We start from the raw sequence: 21,422 nt of genomic DNA, 5'->3' as shown, positions 1-21,422 counted from the left end.
TAACTGCTATGAGGGAAATGAAACAGCATAATGGAATAGTGACTCTGTGTGTGACTATATGTGTATGTTTGTGTGTGTGTGTGTGTATAAGTGTGTACGTGTGTGCCCATGTACACTTGCTACTTTAGATGATGTGGCCAGGGAAGCCTCGGTGAGGAGATGACATTTGAATTAAGGTATAATTGGCAATGGGACTTGGACTTCCCTGATGGCTCCATGGTAAAGAGTCTGCCTGCCAACGCAGGAGAGTGGGTTCTATCTCTTGGTCTGGAAGATTCCCTGGAGAAGGAAATGGCAATCCACTCCAGTGTTCTTGCCTGGGAAATCCCATGGACGGAGGAGTCTGGCAGGCTACAGTTTATGGGTTCAAAGAAGAGCTGAACACGACTTAGTGACTAAACAATAACAATAACTGGTGAGTGTGGGGAAGCTAGCTTTAAAATTCAGTCAAGTAAGTTAGTAATGTGCCTGTCTGGCACATGGTTGGAGCTTAGTAGACATTACTTGCCTCTCTTTTTAGAAGAATCAAAGAAATGCTGTGTAAACACAAGGAGATGGGCTTTTATAGGTCATTGGATGTGATGAGAAGAATCTCAAAGGTAACCAAGGAATTCACCTGGACCCTGGAAATAATAAGGTCAGAAGATTTGTGTGCATGACAGACGATTGCGCCTTTTCCAGGAATGGCTGCTCACGGGTGTTCCTGGCTTAGCAGCAGTTTTCTAGCTGCATTTGCACCTGGGCCCCTGATAGTTAGCATCTTTTCCTTTGTTGGGAGGCCCCAGTTTTCTACTCACCTGCTCCCATGGTACATGTAAATAATAACTTTACCTCCTTAATAAAACAATATCAGATTTGAGTTGTAACCTGTTAAATATATGGAGAGAACTGATATAAATATTATCTCCTTAAAGAGGCATCAAATTGTGCAAGACAGAACACTTCCTAAAATAGGCCTGTTCCTTTTCTGAAGTATTTTCCTTTGACCTATATAAGTAATAATAAACTAACCCTCAACTAACCATCATATAGCATTTTATGGGACTTCCCTGGTGGCTAGTGGTTAAAAACCCGCATGCCAATGCAGGAGACATGGGTTTAGTCTCTGGGTCAGGAAGATCCCCTGGAGAAGGAAATGGCAACTCACTCCAGTATTCTTTCCTGGGAAATCTGATGGACAGAGGAGCCTGGTGGACTACAATCCATGGAGTTGCAAAAGAGTTGGACACGGCTTATCCACTAAACAACAAAAGGGCTTTATGGCATCTGAAGCTCTTTGGTGCCCAGTATTTGGGCCTCAGAGCATTCTTGAGAATTAAACACCAGGGGCAGAGAGAGAAGAGTCTGAACTTTGGAATCAGCCCAGCCTGGAGTCAAATCCTGGCTTTCAGCCTCATCATTTTTCTTTAATATTAAAACAGTGTTTTAAAAGCCAACGACCCATAGATCCTTGGAGTCTTTTGTGTATGCTTGGTGATCTGCATCTTAAATTAGATTTTTTTAGTTGAGAGTTTTCATTTTGATGATAACCTAAAAATATTAATATAAATCTATTCTGGGTAATCTGAATGACAGTTTATAGCTTCCTTTTAGTGAGGAAAGGTTTAAAGTTTTTCAGTCCATAAAAACATGGAGATATACGTGATACCATCTGGGTATCAATCTCCAAAGACCCCGTCTTGTAGAAATGCAGAAGCAGGTCCACCTCCAGCTGTATGCACAGGTTCTGTCTTTAATGACCCAGCTCACACTCATTCCTAATAAGTCCAGTGGTAAATAATACTGAATATTTTTCATTAAGCAAGATTTAAAATGTTCTTCAGCCTTATACATAGACCTTTCTCTGTGATGGATTGGTGGTTTAAAATAAGTTCATTTTTTCAACAGGAAAAAATAACTCAAATGATAGTTCATCATGCTCAAATTCAGAAGAATGTAGTCAATAAGTAAAATTTCAAAAGCTTAGATATATCCTAGTCACACTCTGCAATGTCTAGTTTCATTAACCATCCATCACATTAAATTAATATTGTTAATTTGAGTTTTTGTTGTTTTTCTCAGTTTTATACTTATTCCATTTGTAGATGAGCACAAGAAATTTATATCTGGTTTTGTTTCACAACTTGGGGTATGAGACACATCAAGAAGTTATAATGGAATACAGTAAAGTGTGCTCAAAATTCTCTGAGTGCCTAAAGAACAGAGCAGCCATCCTTGCCTCGAGAGTTGGGCTTGTCTGCAAAGAGGGTGTGACATCCAAGAGGTCTAGAAGAATGAGCAGGAACTTATCAGGTGAAGTAAAGGTGGGAGCCAGGGCTTTAGAGCCCAGGAGCATGGGCTATACTCTTTGTGACCCCATGGACTACAGCCTACCAGGCTCCTCTGTCCATGGGATTTTCCAGGCAAGAGTACTGGAGTGGGGTGCCATCGCCTTCTCCGATATTAGGCACAGAGTGGTGTAAAGACTTGGGGCAGCTGAGTGAGAAGTTAAGAATAGGGAAGTGCTAGCAGGGGAGGCTGCAGGTCCAGGAAGAAGCCAAAGAGTGAGGGGGGCTGGGGGACTAGCTCTGGAGGCAGAGGGGAGCTCCAGGAAGTCAGTTAACATGAGACTTGGATGTGTGATTTTCAGGACTGTAATTCTGGAAGTGGAAGGAAGTGGGGTTGAATGGATAGAGACCAGGTAAGAGCAAATGAAAGTGAAACCTTGCCCCAGCCATGGGCCCTGGGGTGGGGGAAATGGGATGGAGTCCAGAAACATTTTTGAGGTCAAGCTGTCATATTTTATAACCAGTTGGAGGAATCAGAAGGTGGAACAGGTGTTCAGGTCCTGGTTAGATGACATATTGAGTGTGAGAAGCCCATGTGTGGGTAAGTAGAGTTGGTGATTTAGAATATAAATCTGGTGCTTGGGAGAGAGTTTGGGACTACTCATTAATGAGGGAAATATCATCATGAAAGATCATTGCTGATGCTACAGTATTTCCCTGTAAGAAGAGTCAGATAAGACTGGAAAGCCAAGAGTGGAGCCCTAACACTTGAAGGGCAAATAAAAGAGAAGCCAGCAGATAGAAGAAGACCTAGGTAACAGCAGAGAAGAGAGCTGTAAGTTTAGGAGGAAATCTAGGACAGCATGGTGTCCTGGAGTCAAGGAGAGAAAGTTTCAAAAGGCAGGAGATAATCCGGGAATCAAATACTGAGTACCTTACTCTGAAGAGATAGGAGAGCGGGCATGCTCTTCTGGGGAGAGGAGAAGCAGTTGGTGCATTCGTCATTCATTCACCCCTGTGCTCATTCATCCTTCCATCAAACATTCTCCGAGGGCCTTGCCAGGTGACAGACAACTGTAAGAGGTGCTGTTGCTGTTGCTGCTGCTGCTGCTAAGTCACTTCAGTCGTGTCCGACTCTGTGCGACCCCAGAGACGGCAGCCCACCAGGCTCCCCCGTCCCTGGGATTCTCCAGGCAAGAACACTGGACTGGGTTGCCATTTCCTTCTCCAATACATGAAAGTGAAAAGTGAAAGTGAAGTCGCTCAGTCATGTCCGACTCCTAGCGACCCCATGGAATGCAGCCTACCAGGCTCCTCTGTCCATGGGATTTGCCAGGCAAGAGTACTGGAGTGGGTTGCCATTGCCTTTTCCAAGAGGTGCTGTTAGAGAGAGTAAATGGAAGACAAAGATAAATAGGCATAATCCCTGCCTTGTGGGCTCATGGTGTTGGGGAGACAGATAATTATAGTTACGTACACAGATAATTACAGTGCCAGGTGGTAAGTGCTATGGAGAGGGATGTGGGTAATGACCCTGCAGCATGGGAGAGAGACCATTAAATCTGGATGGGAAAGGTCTTTGGAGCTGAGTATGAGTTCCCAGGCAGAGGAGGAAAGGAGTAGGGACAGGCATTTGAGCTGTGAGCTTAGCAGGGTTAAGGCAGAAAGGGAGAAGCCATGTGTCCTCCTTCTCAACTTCATCCATGCCATGAACACAGTGCGGGAATAGGGGAGAGGGCAGCAGAGGAGTTGAAGCTGGAACGGAAGGGTGAGGCTGGTTTATGAGGTTTATGAAAAGTTTCAAATGCCATGGCACAAAGTAAGCTTGGATCTCATCTTCTGGAGAGTGAGAACTCAAGAGACATTGGTAAGCAAGAGAGTATTGCAGTAGGGCTAGATCTGGAGAAAATAGCTTTGATGGCACGAGGAGAAGTGAGTGGGCAAGGGAAGGACTGGAAATTGGGAATCCAGGTAGGGCCCATCTCAACCCATCTGCAGCCTCCTTCATCCCGCAGAGTGTTTACTGAGTGTCTCCTGTGTGCTCTGCTCTGCGTGGGATGCTGCCAATTTCCAGGGGATGCTTTCAAATTGCCTTCCTTCTAGGAGCCTGCTGATCCCAGCTGCTTCCCAGCGAGTGCTGGCTATTGACTCAGATGCAAATGGCCAAATCACCAGGCAGAAGTCTCTACTGGAAGGTTCCGAGTCAGCCTCCGGTCCAGAAGCCAGCACTCTTTATTGTGTGAATTACTCACTATTTTGACTTGTCCCGGTTGGCTTGGGTTGCAGGTAGTGGATTGCTGTTGAGAGCATGAGGCCAAATGGACCAGCCACCGAACAAAAGAACACACCCAGGCTCTGCACACAGAGAAGACATCTGCTTGTGTTTTCTGAGTAACTGTGCAGCCACACAGGGCGGCCTGGGGACCCAGGCACATGCTCCGTGTTATTTTCTAGTTACAACCGAGGATGATTTCCATGTGGCTGGTGATGAAAGAGTCAGGTCCATTTCAGAAGGGGGAGTGTTTCCGATTATGCAGATCACATTCAAATATTCACCTCATTCCATCCTTTTGGCCGGGCCGCCTTTGAATACTATGGGAAGGCATCCGGGCCTCCTTTGCACCACATTTAGGGAAGATCTTCTGTGCTGAAAGCCTGCTCTTGGCTGGCAGTGGGGACCCCTGGGCACAACCTGTGGGATTGCCTCTCTGTTGTGGTACTTGAAGCGAATCCATACGTGGCAAGGAATGTCAGCTCTCTTCCAGGAAAAATCAGAGCCTGTTAGCACTGGAAGGGACCCCAGCCCTCATCAAACCCAACCGGCTCGTTTTACTGATATGGAAACTGAGGTCCAGAGCCACAGACCAACGTGCCCCAAATCAGAAAGTGAGTTACAGCGGACTTGGGACCAGAACAAGGAGCCAGTCCAGGGTTTCCCACGAGTCTTCCCTTCCCTTCTCTTTCATCTTCCTACAGTTCTGATTGCTGTTGTACTTCCTTTCTTAAAAGTACATTTCAAATGGAGGCTGCTTAGCGTGGATCCTATGTTAGGTAGATATCCTTCTGTGGATGCTTTCCTGTCTCGTTTGATAAACTCTAGGTTGTCATCAAATTGAATGACAGAAGTGAAAAGGGTGGGATGAAAAGCAGGGAATTTGAGGGTAATAAAATAGTGTGGCTAGAGCATTTGGGGATTAGGAATTAGCAGTGTGTAGTAGAGCCCCAAACCCCAGACGGTAAGTCAGTTGGATGCTTTCCATCACAGAGGTCCCCAACCTCTGGGCTGGGAACCAGTACCTCCTGTCAGATCAGCATTAGATTAGAAATAAAGTGCACAATAAATATAATGTGTTTGAATCATCCCAAAACTATTCCCCCCACCCAGGTCCATGGAAAAATTATCTTCCACAAAATTGGTTCCTGGTGCCCAAAAGGTTGGGGACCACTGCTCTAGAGGCATCCAGGGACCAGTGATTCTCAAACCAGAGGATGCATTCAAATCACTGGGGAAACTTGTTTAAAATGCATATTCTTGGGCCTCACCCAGGAGATTCTTATTCACTAGGTTTGGTGTGAGATCCAGGGATCTGCGTGTCTCCAGCAGATGGGAGGCTGATGATGTTGTGGGTACCAGGTGGGTCACACATGGAGAAGCGACACAGGACTAGGACTAGGAGGACAAGGGTGTGTCTGTGTTGTTCTCCAGTGTTTGGGTCAGACCGTGCTGCTGGAGAAGACTCCTGAAAGTCCCTGAGACAAGCCACCCAAGATCAAACCAGCCAATCTTAAGGGAGATCAACCCAGAATATTCACTGGAAGGACTGATGGTGAAGCTGAAGCTCCAGTATTTTGGTCATCTGTTGCAAACATAGATGCTGGGAAAGACTGAGGGAAGAAGGAGAAGAGGGCAACAGAGGATGAGATGACTGGATGGCATCACTGAGGCAATGAACATGAACTTGGGCAAACTCCAGGAGATGGTGAGGGACAGGGAAGCCTGGCGTGCTGCGGTCCATGGGGTCACAAAGTGTCAGACGTGACGGGGTGACTGAACAACAACATATACTCAAGTATCATATTTATGGATGGATATGATGGAGTTTGATGAATTTAAGATCATTTACTGTCAGGATTCATCAACTCAATGAATACAGGTGTTAAGAGAGGGCCCAAGGGCCTGGCAGATAGACTTGGAATCTGCAGGGCAACAAAACTCATACTTACTTAGGTTTCGGGTGGCTCCCTGTCAATGGGTTTTCCTCTGTATGGTTCATGCTTTAGCTGAGGCTTGGTATTCCTCTTTCCACACATCTCCCTCTCTCTCTCCCTTGGCTTCCACCCACTCCTCCCCCTTTATGATGGTTTTGTGCAAATGCATCCTTTTAAAATGCATTTGTAGAGCTCTCTTATGTATAAACATTTGACGTGATAATCAAGGTTGAGTGTGTTTTACTCCAGTCTCCCATTTTTGTGAGATTCTTACATTCATTTTGCAGCTGCTGGCCTTGACATTATGCTGAAAGGTAAGAGTAGGGGCTTTTGCAGTCTATGTTGTAGCAGAGTCAAGATAGCTGGTTAAAATGTAAGGCTGAATTTGTGTCCCTGAGAAAACCATCATGGAGGTCTTTCATTTACATCTGGCTTGAGTTTGGAGCATCTTCATCATGGTGTACCACCTCCCAGGACTCCTGCACAGGTAACATATATCCTAGCTGGGGGGCCAGCTCGACGTGCCTGCTTCTGTGTGCTCTCAGAGTTCCAAAGCTTTGCTCGCCGGGATGAAACTCCAAGGTGTGTTTTTGCCATGTTTGCTTTAGGGTGTTGATTTGGTTATGTGGCTAAAACCAAAGTCTTCTTTTCCAGTCTCTTCTAGAACAAGACTTTAGAATGCCAGACTTTGCATGTGACTCCCTTTCTATGAAGAACAGATGGTGGGTTTAATTTTGTAGAAAGAAAATTAGAAACCAGTGAAATCTTACATGATTTCACATTAGTACCGAAACCAAATTTCACATTAGTACCGAAACCAAATACATTGAAAACATTCAGAACTGTTCCTAGTTATGGATCTTCTGGTGGCAATGAGAAATTCCCAGGGCTTTCTGTGAGGAGGACTTCTACCAACACTCGGTTTATTCCATACTTCTCCCCATCCCCCAGCAGTCTGTTCTGAATCTTTCTCCATTTAATCTATTTATTTTTATTTATTGAGCAAGCAATATTATAACCATGACTGAACTTTTTTAAATTACAAGAAAACTTACCCTGGGTCCAGCTTGAGTAACAGATTGTATGTTTTCATTTTTCCATGTCCCCTTCCAGGCTTTGTTCATATGCCTACAGGATCTTTACATTTTTATAATCACAGTATAGTTACAATTTTGTATTTGGCGTTTTTCACTTAGTATTATATTACAGGACTCTTCGCATTGCTCTGTATTATTCATGATGATGATATTTCATTGAGTCATGAAGCCCCAGTTTATTTGACCATCCTATTTTAGTCATATACATTCATCCGCCTTAAAAAGATGATGATGAAATAAAACGCAGCCACCATCGTTCAGATTGTTGCTTCTCCAGCTCTTCTCTAAGCTCACTTGCTATCTGTCCCTGTGAACCTCCTACTCACTTAGTGCCTCCTATTCCATGGCGGCCTTGGTTCTCTGGTTACACTTACCGTGATCAACTGTTGTCCCCATATGAAGCCGCCAACACTGGATTCCTTTAATCCTGAGGCTTCTGCCAAGTCAGGACTACCTTTGGTCATCCCAGTCACTGCTTTCTCTCCAAGTAGTATGCCAAAGGCAGACCCAGCTTTTTTCATCTTATCTTGGTTGCCACATATTATCTTATTTTCAATCATTTAGATATCATGTGGGCTTCCCTGGTGGCTCAGATGGTAAAGAATCCACCTGCAATGCGGGAGACCTGGGTTCGATCCCTGAGTTGGGAAGATCCCCCTGATGAGGGCATGGCAACCCACTCCAGTATTCTTGCCTGGAGAAACCCCATGGACAGAGGAGCCTGGCAGGCTACAGTCCATGAGGTCGCAAAGAATGGACACGACTGAGCAACTAAACACACACAGATATCATTTAGGATTCTTAACTGCAAGCCACAGAAACTAACATAAGCATTGCGGAACTCACTGTAACCAGCCTAGGAGGCAGATAGGCACTGAGGCACTCCAGAGAGCAACAGGAATGGTCTCAGAGCACAAGCGATGGGATCGGGATGAAGGACCCAAAGCTGTCTGTGTTCTTTTGGCCACTTTACTGGAGATTTCAGATTCCAGGGACCGTTCAGTTGGCTCACACTGCTTACCTTGGCTTCAGCTGTCAGGGTCCCTGAATACATTCCTGTTATACTTCATCCAGCATGGAGGGGGATTTCCTAAAGGACCCAGGGAAAAGGTAATAATTGCCAGGCTGCCCTGTGCATACGTCCTTCCATCAGTATACATTTACACATCCCTCCCTAACGTTAACTTCCGTACAACAGATCCCAAAGTGTTGTTCATTAAAGCATCCAGCTCCAAACCAAAGCCTCTGGGGGATTTTAATCCCCCTACTACCACCCCTTCTTTTGCACAGGTCAAGTTAAAAGAGGGATGTGACTACCTTGATTCTCCTACTTCTCGGAATGCCTTCCATTTTTTCTGCTCCCTGGCTCATGCCCAACAGTGACTATTTAGAAAAATACTGTAATAACAAGCAGGTTTTTTTAAGCTAACTGATTAATTTGATTGCCCTGGATCTTGGCTGCTGTGCGCGGGCTTTCTCTAGTTGCGGTGCACGAGATTGTTATGGTGATAGCTTCTTTTGCATGGGCCCCAGGGCAAGTGGGCTCCGTAGTTGTGGCGCACGGGCTTAGTTGCTCCTCGGCGTGTAGAATCTTCCCAGACCAGGGACTGAACCTGTGTCCCCTGCAGTGGCAGGCGGATTCTTAAGCACTGGACCACCAGAGAAGTCCCAAGCAGTTGTTTTTTATCTGAGGGAGGGGCCTGGAGGATTTTATCCAAAGTGTACATCTCCTTGGATCCTAGCCTCATCCCAGGCAAGACATATCATAACCTCTGGGGGAAAGGCATGGCACTGTAAGTGTACTTTGAAAAATCTTCTCTTTCAATTCTCTTATCTTGCCTCTACATCCACCCTTCCCCATTCTCGAAAACCTCCAGTGGAATGGAGAGAGCACCAATTTGATTTGACAGCTGGATCTGCTTCTTACACATTATAAAACTCCTGTCGAATGATTTAAGTTCTTCCTGTGGAGGGATGATTGGAGCTCTCCTGTGCTCCTGCTTGGTGACTGCTAGCGTGTTTGCGACTATACTTCATTCTTTTATTTCATTACCCAATGACACTGTCAGATCTACATTAGAGTCAATCCTTGGATATGAGGAATGTGGGCTCCAGGACCCCCAAGGATAACAAAGTCCGCGGATGCTCAAGTCTCTTATTTATATAAGATGGTATGGTATTGTGTATAAGTCTATGTGCTTCTTCCCAGAAACTTTAAATAATCTCTGGATTACTTATAATACCTCGTACAATGTAAATTATATATAAATAGTTGTATAGTATAAATGTTATGGACTTCCCAGGTGGTGCTAGTGGTAAAGAACCCACCTGCCAATGCAGGAGAAATAAGAGATGTGGATTCAATCCCTGAGTTGGGAAGATCCCCTGGAGGAGGGCATGGCAACCCACTCCAGTGTTCTTGCCTGGAGAATCCCACGGTCAGAGGAGTTGGGTGGGCTGTAGTCCAGAGGAGCCTGGTGGGCTACAGACCATGGGGTCATAAAAGAGTCAGACACGACTTAGCAACCTAACAACAACAGTGATGATATCTATAAATAGGTTTACTTTCCACATACTGTTCTACTTCTTTTTTTTTTTTTTTACTAATTAATATATTACGGAGAGTTGTCCAATTTAACAGATATATATATCTACCTCATTCTAACAGATGAGTTGTATTCCATTGCTTGAATGGATTAGATTTGAGAGGATTTAACCAAACTCCTTTTCATGGATATTCAGGTTGTTTCCAGAGTTTTTGGTTTTGTTCTTACGAAAAGTATTGCAATAAAAGTTTTTCTATATACAACTTTATTCACTAATTTTGAGTGTATCTAGTCAAGGCTATGGTTTTTCCAGTGGTCATGTATGGATGTGAGAGTTGGACTGTGAAGAAAGCTGAGCGCCGAAGAATTGATGCTTTTGAACTGTGGTGTTGGAGAAGACTCTTGAGAGTCCCTTGGACTGCAAGGAGATCCAACCAGTCCATTCTAAAGAAGATCAGCCCTAGGTGTTCTTTGGAAGAAATGATGCTACAGCTGAAACTCCAGTACTTTGGCCACCTCATGTGAAGAGTTAACTGATTGGAAAAGACTCTGATACTGGGAGGGATTGGGGGCAGGAGGAGAACGGGACAACAGAGGATGAGATGGCTGGATGGCATCACCGACTAGATGGACGTGAGTTTGAGTGAACTCCGGGAGTTGGTGATGGACAGGGAGGCCTGGCGTGCTGCGATTCATGAGGTCGCAAAGAGTCGGACACGACTGAGCAACTGAACTGAATTGAAAGGGTGAATTACTGAAAACAGAGCTGCTGGGCTCAAGGGTTTGTGCATTTAAAATTTGGTAGGTACTGCAAAGTTCCCTATTAAGAACTGCCCTAGTTTAGACTCCCATCAACAGTGAACATTCTTGCCATATTGATATTGTCAAACTTTATAATCTTTACCAGTCTGATGGGGGTAAGTGGAATTCTGTTGTTTTAGTTTGCATTTATTTGATTACATGGAACATTATACAGTTTTCATATATATGTTGTATTTCTCTGCTATGCTAGTCAGCTTGGGCTGCTAAAACAAAATATCATTGACAGGGTGGCTTAAACAACAGGAATTTATTTATCATGGTTCTGGAGGCTGGGGATAGTCCACAATCAAGGCACTGGCAGATTTGATGCCCCAGTGAGGACTCTTTTCCTGGCTTGAAGACAGCTGGCTTCTCACTATATCCTTAGATGGTAGAGAGAAAGACAGAAAGTGCTGGTCTTTCTTCCTCTTCTGATAAGGATACTAATCCAGTTAATCCTAAAGGAAATCAAACACTGAACATTCATTGGAAGGACTGGTGCTGAAGCTGAAGCTCCAATCCTTTGGCCACCTGATGCGAAGAGCAGACTCATTGGAAAAGACCCTGATGCTGGGAAAGATTGAGGACAGGAGAAGGGGGTGATAGAGCATGAGATTGTTGGATGGCATCACTGACTCAATGGACCTGAGTTTGAGCAAACTCTGGGAGATAGTGAAGGACAGGGAAGCTTGGTGTCCTGCAAGTTTGGTATACGATCATGGGGTTGCAAAGAGTAGGACACGAACAACAACAATCCCATGAGGGGAGAGGTCCCATCACATGACATCATTGAAACCTAATTAACTCCCAAAGGTGCCATGTCCAAATATCACCACATTGGGGTTAGGGCTTTAAGACAGGAACTTACGAAATGTCTGTAAACTACCCATTCATGCCCTTTAAACCTACTTCCGTTGGGTTGTTTGTTTTTTTCTTCCTGATTTGTTCAAACTCTTAATAAGTGAGAGAAATCAGCAGTTTGGGGTCATTTGAGAAGTGCCTCATGTTTTTCTTCTTCAGTCCTGATATGTTGTGTGTATCTTGGGCGAGGGACAATGGGCTAGCAGTTGACAGAGCTTTGAGCTTCTATTACGTGTTTTTATCTCTCACTATGATTTATTCTTTGGTTTAGCTGTTTGTCACTGACTAACCAAGGTCCTAATTTTAGGAATAGTGTGTCTGAGAACATTTGGAATTTTTCCCATCCTGCCTCACAGAAAACTCCTTGATCATCAGAAAAGGAGGAGAGAGGAGGGTCATCAGGAGGGCTAGGAGAAGTAGAGGGCGGATGGGAGGCTGATGGAAGTAGGAGGCTGATGTCCAAAGCTCTCCTCCCTTTATTTTTTCCTTTGATATTTCTTTCTTTCTCTGCATTTCCCCTCCTCCTTTCCTTTCTGTTTCTCTGTTTCCCCCTGTTTCTGGCTGTGTACTATAAAAATACAATTCTGGAGCTTGTGGTTGGATTCTCACCATGGGGACCGAGATGGAATTTCAAATCACTCACCATAATTCAACTTTATAAATTAGAGAATTCTTATGAATAGAAGAGGATGGAATGTGGTTTCATGTTTTCTTTCCCCAGGGACCCTGCCCAGCTGGGCAATAGGAAACTAAGTCAAGGGTGGGATTAGTTCTAGGAAGTGGATTTTTAGCTACAGTCAAAGCTAGACATTATAGACAATGCCTTAGTTATCTGTGTTCATGATAAATCAGGAAGTGATGGGTAACTGAATTCCCAAACGTGCCAGAAATATACTTCCTCTGTTTGATTATCCCTATTATCTTTCTACTAGGACTATCAAAGTGGATTTATTTCTATTCATTTTACTCTTCTGTTTTCCACTAAAAACACAGACAGGGAGGCAACATGCTGCATGAAAAGCAAAAGTGCTCGAGTAGGAGTCATGAGTGTGCCTCAGTTGCTCCGCCTAACTCTTTGTGACCCCATGGACTGTAGCCCGCCAGGCTCCTCTATTTGCGGAATTTTCCAGGCAAGAATACTGGGGTGTGTTGCCATGCCCTCCTCCGAGGTATCTTTCCAACCCAGGGATTGGACCTGAGTCCTCTGCATCAACAGATGGATTCTTTACCACTGAGCCACCAAGGAAGCCCAGAGTAGGGGTCAGGAGACCTCAATTTTAGTCCTGTCTGTGCCCTTCACTAGCCAGAGACTATGGGTGAGTCATACAGCTTCTCTGAGCCTCAGTTTCTTCCTGTAAAAGAGACAAAATAATCAATCTCCCAGAGTGGCCCAGGGGCCCTGTAAAGTGGTGACCTGGGGTTAGTGGTGCCAATGCCACACAACCTGTCCCCATGCTTGTGAGCTGTCTGCACAGTGCTCAGCACAGAGAAGGAGCTCGACAAATGTCTGTATGCTTTTCTTCCTTGTCCTGGAAGGACCAACAGACTGTGTTAATTTCCTATGGCCATTGTAATAAATAACTACAAACTTAATGGCTTAAAGCAACAGAAATTTATTCCCTCACAATTCTGGAGGCCAGACATTCAAAATCAAGGTATTTTCAGGACTGTGCTTCTTCTAGTAGCCAGGGGTGAATTCTCCTTACTTCTTTCAGCTCCTGGCCTGTGGCTGCTCAACCCAGTCTCTTCCTCTATGGTCACGTGGCCTTCTCCTCTGTCTTCTAAGGACATTTGTTATTGGATTTAGGGCCCCCTCCTCCCCCCAGAAGAGGATGATCTCATCTCATCCTTTAATTACATCGACATTGACCCTTTTCCCCAATAAGGTCACATTACAAGTTCTCAGGGTTAGGGCATGGACATATCTTTTGGGGAAAGCCACCATTCAAACCGCTCCACACACTCTAGGAATTACTTTATATATCAAGCCTGCGACCTGATTCGACACTTTTTTTTCTATAACCACCCAGTGAATCCATCATCAGTTTATTAATAAATCAGGATATGTCAGGGAGGAGAAGAAAGAACAAAAGCTTGTTTTCTGTTTGCTGTGTTTTATATTTACAAATAAGAGAAAAGCCTTCTCTGCTGGGTCCCAGGTTTAGGACTGACGAGTTGCCTGTATTTGCCACTCGTGTGGCCATCCCCGTCTAATGCTCACATCTGGTGATTAGGAAACTGCAGCCCTTCAGTCACAGAACCTTCTGTCCTGACCTTGCTCTAACCATGTCTCCTGCTGGCTCCGCCCACATGACCTCTGACCTCTCACTGCAGCTCTCTGAACATGGTGCCCGTAGACTGGCAGGCTGACATCCAGCTCTGGGCTCGAACCTCTGATTAGATGGTTGTTTGCTGAGCTGCTCAGCCCTCTCACTCATCCTGCCTTCAGGGACCCAGTTTAAACTCTCAAGGTCATCCAGAGACCCCTCTGTGCCCTGGAATGTAGCTGAGTGACAATGACAGCACTCAGCCACTCAGTTGTGTCCGACTCTTTGTGACCCCATGGACTGCAGCCCGCCAGGCTCCTCGGTCCATGGGATTCCCCAGGGATACTGGAGTGAGTTGCTATTTCCTCTTCCAGGGTAGTTTCCCATGGAGGGAAGGTCAAACTCGTGTCTCCCACCCGTTGCGGGTAGATTCCTTACCACCGCACCACCTGGGAAGGCTGTAGTTGAAGGAAGGAGGCCTCAGCTGAACAAGCCCCATGGTTTCAGGGTAACTGAGGGCCAGGACTCTACCCTGGAGCTGAGACCTGGAGGACTTTTAATGACCACAGTGTGCTACAGCAGTGGCTTACACTCACTCCCTGAGCACTCACTCGCCTTAAGCACTTGGGTGGGTTTCCTCAAAGAGTCCTCACACCACCCTCTGAGGTAGTCTTGGCTCCATGTCTCCAGGTGCTGTGAAGGAGTTCAGCCTTACTGGGTTTGTTCCACACAAAGGGGAAGACAGTCCCTGTACCTCTCACCTCTCAGGGGTATCCTGGGGACAGAGGAGTATAAGTGTGAAGGGTCTTTAAACTCTTGGACCTTTGGGTAAACAATGCTACCCAAAACCAATATCTAAAAAAGAGAAGAAAAAAAAAGCTGAGGTAGTCTGGAGGCATTTATGCATGTCACATAGAAGCCTGAGGCTCACTGAAAAACCCTCCTTTTAAGAAAGTCATAGTGTTGCTCATGGCTTCCCCAGTGGCACAGTGGTAAAGAATCTGCCTGCAATGCAGGAGACCCCGGTTCAATTCCTGGGTCGGGAAGATTCACTGGAGAAGGGATAGGCTACCCACTCCAGTATTCTTGGGCTTCCCTGGTGGCTCAGCTGGTAGAGAATCCACCCGCAATGCGGGAGACCTGGGTTCGATCCCTGGGCTGGGAAGATCCCCTAGAGAATGGAACGGCTTCCCATTCCAGTATTCTGGCCTGGAGAATTCCATGGACTGTATAGTCAGACCACAGGGTTGCAGAGTTGGACAGGATGACTGAGTGACTTTCACATAGTGTTGCTCAGGGTCAGGGTAGGAAGGACATTCCAGGGGAATGATTCAGAAGCTCGAGAGCAGTCTGCTGGAGAGAGAGCAGGCAGTGCTGGAACTGCCTATACTGGGGGCTGAGCAGACTCGAGTCCAGCCTCTGCTGCAACCACATGACTGAGGCAGGTCACAGGTCTCTGATCCTTGGGTGGGAAACTTCGTCTCTGAAAGGTGAGAATGTTTGTAACCAGGGATGCCAAGAGGACTGGAAATTACATGTGCTATCTGGCACCAAGTGGATACCAGAATAATTACAGCTATTTTACCGTGATTCCTCCTCTGAGGACTTGTCAACCCATACCCTACCCAGCCAGGCAGCCGGTTCCCCGGGAGACTCCCCTAGTCTTGTCTTAGCTGCATAAAGCTCTTTGCTGCTAGGTCCAGTCCATTTGTGCAACCTGGGGTGCTTCTCTCCTTGTTCTCAGGTCCTAGCTCAACACTGGTATACAGCTGGTACTCAGAGCCTGTCTGCATCATGAAGAAACAGAAGGGTACCCATGCTTAGCACTCTGCTTGGCATGATAGCTCTCTGTGAAAGGGCCAATTAAATGCATGGGAATGTCGAATCACCTTCACTTAAAAATGTCACTTTCTGACATTTTTAATCTCTCCTGATTCACCACAGAAGCAGAAAAGATGAAAAGCAGAAAAGATCATTATGATTTTACCAAGCACGTATTTAGTGCCTGCTCTCTGCTGTGTGTGTAGATATCCTAACTTAAATCTTCTTGGAGCCTGTGAGGTAGGTAGGTAGGTACCATCCCTCTTTAGGACACAGAGAGCTTCAGAAACTTTCTGGTCGTACTGGTAGAAGTGGCAGAGGTGTGATAGGGGCATCTGCTTCTGCAGCAGGGCCTCTAAACCCTGATACTGCGTTGCCTTTACTGCATGGAGACACTGGGCCTTGGCCTCCTCACTGACTTGAGGGAAGCCCTGTCCTTCTAGCCTGGACCCCAAGGACCTGAGGGGTAAGCCTCAGTTAAGACGTGAGAGCAGCCCATCGTGCTGTCCAAGGCCATGGTCCCCAAAGCCAGGGTCACATAGGTGAGCCCTATGTACTTGTGCTTTTATGTGTCCCTTCCTTTATTTAAAAAAAAAAAAAAATATATATATATATAATATATATAAATAATTATATAAATATAAAAAATATGAAATATGTATATGTATACATATATAGTTATGTCTTTGTATGTCTTCCTTTATATATATATGTATGTATGAATGTGTGTGTGTGTGTGTGTGTGTGTGTGTGTGTGTGTGTGTGTGTAGATATATGTTCATTCTATTTTACTACTTCGTCTGTATGAGGATGAGTATAACCCAAGCTGGATTCTATTTTGTTTTCAGATTTTAACACAGGCCCTGTGCCAGCTTGTGCCTAATGGATAAGCCTTTTGGGTTATCCACGGCCTACGCGGGTTAAGCAGGAGCGGGTATTGCGGTCCCCTAACAGGCCTCTGTCTCCACAGGTCCCGCAGCGGATGGCTGTGGCCGAGGGCGCCCCGGAGGACGGCGGTGGCGGCGCCCCGGGCGTGTGGGGCTCCTGGGGCCCCTGGTCCGCCTGCTCGCGCAGCTGCAGCGGCGGCGTGATGGAGCAGACGCGGCCCTGCCTGCCCAGCTCGTACCGCGCACGCGGGGGACCACGGCCTGGAGCCCCCGCGCGCGCCTTCACGGGCCACGTGGTGTCAGCCGTTCGCACATCGGTGCCGCTGCACCGGAGCCGCGAGGAGACACGCGCCCCTGCCGACCTCAACTCTAGTCGCCAGGGCCCGGCGCTGCGAGGCAGCCGACACCCGCAGGCCCGGGGCCGCGAACCCACGGCGGAGAGAAGGTACCTGCCCTCCCGACCCCCGGGCGCCCTCCCGCTATAGTCCCTGTACCTGCTGGCATGTGGCACGCTCGCCATTCTTCATCCTAGGTCTCGCGGTTAAAGCTTGGCTTCTGCCAGGTGGGGAGGAATTCTTGGTTCCACGGATCTCCTTCCATCCTTTGATTTATTTTGCAGCCTTTTACAGCACTGAGGCCACTCCCACCCACTCTGTGATTCTGAATTGTCTTCAAAGTGAAGCTGAGTTTAAGAATGTCCTTAAGCTCAGCTTTATGGAGGCCCTGAGGAGGACTGAAAGAGCTGCCTGGAGCGGGGAAATCTCCTTCCTGGTGCTCCTCTAGCGCTGGGGGAAAGGGAGAATCCTGGCCGCAGGCTGTGTGGGTTTGAGCTAAGAACACAAAACAAGGGGCTTTTTAAAACCAAGAGCTGGCATGAGTTTGGAATCCCTGAACAGGTTGGGTGTCTGGAGTCTAACTTGCTCCCAGCCTATAGATTTCAGGATTCTATGAATTCTTCTAGAAAGTTTCTGCAAAGTATTTTGAGTGAACTCACAACTGTGAGAATATGTCTAATTAATTAGACATATTCTAATTAGATCTAGATATTTTTTAGAGTCAACAAAATCAGAATAGTTGCATAACTCTCCAAAGCCTTAGGTGGCTAGGCTAGCATAAATAAGCCAAAATAGGCAGTGCCCATGGCAAGGCAGGAATACAGATACTGAGAAAAACTTGTTAGTGAATGAATCAACCAACATTCACAGATTGTTCAGTATCCCTACTGCAGCATTTGTTGGGCACCCAAGGTTCATGATAAATTCTGAGAGAATATTCCTATGAAAGCAATTTTTTGTTCAGTTGTATAGTCCTTTCTGACTGTTTACGACCCCATGGACCACAGCACACCAGGCTTCCCTGTCCTTCACTATCTCCTGGAGTTTGCTAAAACTCATGTCCATTGAGTCAGTGATGCCATCCCACCATCTCGTCCTCTGTCAGAGAATGAAAGCAATAAACAACAAACATTTACAGGAAGAATAGCAAGTATAAGGCGTGCTCACTGTGCTTAACAAAAGTGAAAGTCTTTGTCGTTCAGTTGTGTCGGACTCTTTTTGATCCCATGGACTGTATGGGATCCTCTGCCCATGAAATCCTCCAGGCAAGAATGCTGGAGTGGGTAGCATTTCCTTCTCCAGGGTATCTTCCTGACCCAGGGATCGAACCTGGATCTCCTACACTGCAGGCAGATTCTTCACCATCTGAGCCACCTGGGAATCCCTGCTGCGCTTAAGAAATACTCAGTTTAGTCATTAAGCCAAATTAATGCCCAGTTCAGGGAGGGTGCAAGTGTATAAGATGGGCTGCCTGGCCCCTCTTGTCACTTGCAGTTCAGACATTAGCATCGATGGCCACTGTGGTTAACACTGCCTGAGTTCTTTTCAGCTGCCAGCCACCTAGAAATAGAGAGGAGTTACAACCCATCCACCCTTGCCTGCACAGGTCTTTCTTGACCCGGTTGTTAGGATTTTGGAGAGAAAGGGCCATTTCACAGAGTAGATGCTTTGGCCGAATCCTGAATTGATAAACCAAATTTGAGCTGATAGAAGGGAGAGTCTGGAGGCCTGGCTGGCCTGCCAGTGGGAGAGTAAAAGAGAGATCACCTGGGAGAAGGTGCTTCCGTCTTTCTCTGTTCCTGCGTATAGACCCGAGGACCTCCCAGTATCACTCTGGGACTGAGAGGCTGCTGCTGCTAAAGCCAAGGGTTTGGTTTGTGTTATCTCTCTTCATCCTGACCACAACCCCATAATAACATAGCTCTCCAGTCCCTTATCTGAAATGCTTATGGCAGTGGGCATTTTAGAACTCAGAACTGTTCGGAGTTTAGCAAGGTGATTCAGGGCACATTTCACAGGTTAATGGCATTCCTTCCAGGGCCTGGGGCAGCACCCCATCAGCAAACACATTACTACTGCTGCAGTGAAGCCTGCAAATGTTCACATCAGCTGGGAAGGGAAAAAAGACCATAAAAAGCCTTATGTCAGTTAAGGCTTATGTCAGTTGCTGCCCAGAGTTTTGGTACCAAACAGAAAAATGCAAAAAGTAAAGGAAAGACAAAAAGTTGGTTTTCCAAACGCTTGGTTTCAAAATTGCAGATTTATAACAGCTTATGGAATGCCTGTTCTGTACCAGCCACTGTGCTTGTCTCTTTTCACGGACAACCCTATGAGATAGGTATTAATATCATCCTCATTTTAGAGGTGAGGGAACAGAGGCCCAGAGAAGAGGTGTAACCTGCCCAAGGTCACACAGCTAGTCTGTGAAGAGTCAGGATTGGAACTCAGGCAGTTCTGGCTCTAAGGATGTGATGAAGTGTTACACATGAGGATCTAAGGCCCGAAGAGGTTTAAGTGATTGCTCAGATTCCTAGAGCCATGAGAAGCTGAGATTTGAAGGTGCTACTGACTCCAACCTCAGATATGCAGGTGAGCACCCTTATGGCAGGAAGTGAAGAGGAACTAAAAAGCCTCTTGATGAAAGTAAAGAGGAGAGTGAAAAAGTTGGCTTAAAGCTCAACATTCAGAAAACGAAGATCATGGCATCTGGTCCCATCACTTCATGGGAAATAGATGGGGAAACACTGGAAACAGTGTCAGACTTTATTTTGGGGGGGGGCTCCAAAATCACTGCAGATGGTGACTGCAGCCATGAAATTAAAAGACGGTTACTCCTTGGAAGGAAAGTTATGACCAACCTAGATAGCATATTCAAAAGCAGAAACATTACTTTGCCAACAAAGGTCTGTCTAGTCAAGGATATGGTTTTCCCAGTGGTCATGTATGGATGTGAGAGTTGGACTGTGAAGAAAGCTGAGCACCGAAGAACTGATGCTTTTGAACTGTGGTGTTGGAGAAGACTCTTGAGAATCCTTTGGACTGCAAGGAAATCCAACCAGTCCATTCTAAAAGAGACCAGCCCTGGGATTTCTTTGGAAGGAATGATGCTAAAGCTGAAACTGCAATAGTTCGGCCACCTCATGCAAAGAGTTAACTCATTGGAAAAGACTCTGATGCTGGGAGGGATTAGTGGCAGGAGGAGAAGGGGACGACAGAGGATTAGATGGCTGGATGGCATCATTGACTCGATGGACATGAGTTTGAGTGAACTCCGGGAGTTGGTGATGGGCAGGAAGGCCTGGTGTGCTTTGATTCATGGGGTCGCAAAGAGTCGGACACGACTGAGCGACTGAACTGAACTGAACTGACTCCCAGATCCCTGGAGTACTAGGGACTTCTCTTCCAGCCTCTGTGGTTGAGAACCCAGGAGAGCTGCCTGGGGAACAGGCTCCAGTTGGCTGGAGGCCTGGGCTGCAGGCATTCCAGCCCATGCGTTTTGGCAACAGGAATTTTTTTTTCTTCTAACTTATTGACAAGGGGCCAGTTACTGTTTACTATGAAGTTCCTACAAGTTTCCATCATGCTTTTGTAATTTGACGGTTTCAGATGAAACAATCCAAATATTAGCCTGGAAGACCCACACTGCTGACAAATGTGGAGCTCTTCCTAGCTGACGAAAATCACATTTGCTTATATTTATTAGTCATTAGGAACTTGCATAGCATATGTGACCCCAGAAGAGATGTCAGTGTGTTCTCTGGATGGCTGTCTGCCTCACTGTCTGTTTCAGGTTCAAGGTTTGAAGCAAAGGCCATTGGGGGTTTAGATGTTTAAGAAACTGTTAGATTGTTATGCTAGCCAACTGAAAACCTAACTGGAGCCAGATAACAAATAAAACAAAATGATACAACCTTCTAACAAATATTTATTAAGCATCTAATATGTTGTAAGGCCCCAGACAGACACAAAGGTATAAAAACCAGATTAGGGATGCTCCAGGTTCTTACTGACAGTTAGAGCAGTTGTTTGCAAATGTAACTTTTTTTTTTTTGCATTCTTAAAAAAATTTTTTTTAATTGGAGAATAATTTCTTTACAATGTGTTTATTTCTGCTGTATAATAATGTGAGTCAGCTGTAAGTATACATATATTCCCTCCTTGAGCCTCCCCGTGCCATCTCTCCCTGCTAGGTCATCACAGAGCGCTGATCTGAGCTCTCTGTTATACACTTGCTTCCCACTAGCTGTCGGCTTACACATGGTAGAGTGTATATATGTCAGCGCCACTCTCTCAGTTCGTCTCACCTTCTCCTTCCTCCGCTGTGTCCACCA

General features: G+C 45.9%; 1 protein-coding gene across 1 annotated transcript in view; it reads left to right on the top strand.

Annotated features, from left to right (window-relative positions):
• Positions 1-21,422, top strand: part of THSD4 (thrombospondin type 1 domain containing 4) — a 665,429-nt gene that overhangs the window by 85,285 nt on the left and 558,722 nt on the right. Inside the window, exon 4 of the mRNA XM_018053563.1 lies at positions 16,840-17,201. Coding sequence (XP_017909052.1) covers positions 16,840-17,201 — 362 coding nt within the window. The remainder of the gene's footprint in view (positions 1-16,839; positions 17,202-21,422) is intronic.

Source organism: Capra hircus, chromosome 10, assembly GCF_001704415.2.
Source record: "Capra hircus breed San Clemente chromosome 10, ASM170441v1, whole genome shotgun sequence".
Lineage (NCBI taxonomy): Eukaryota > Metazoa > Chordata > Mammalia > Artiodactyla > Bovidae > Capra > Capra hircus.
This window is presented reverse-complemented; position numbering and strand designations above follow the sequence as displayed.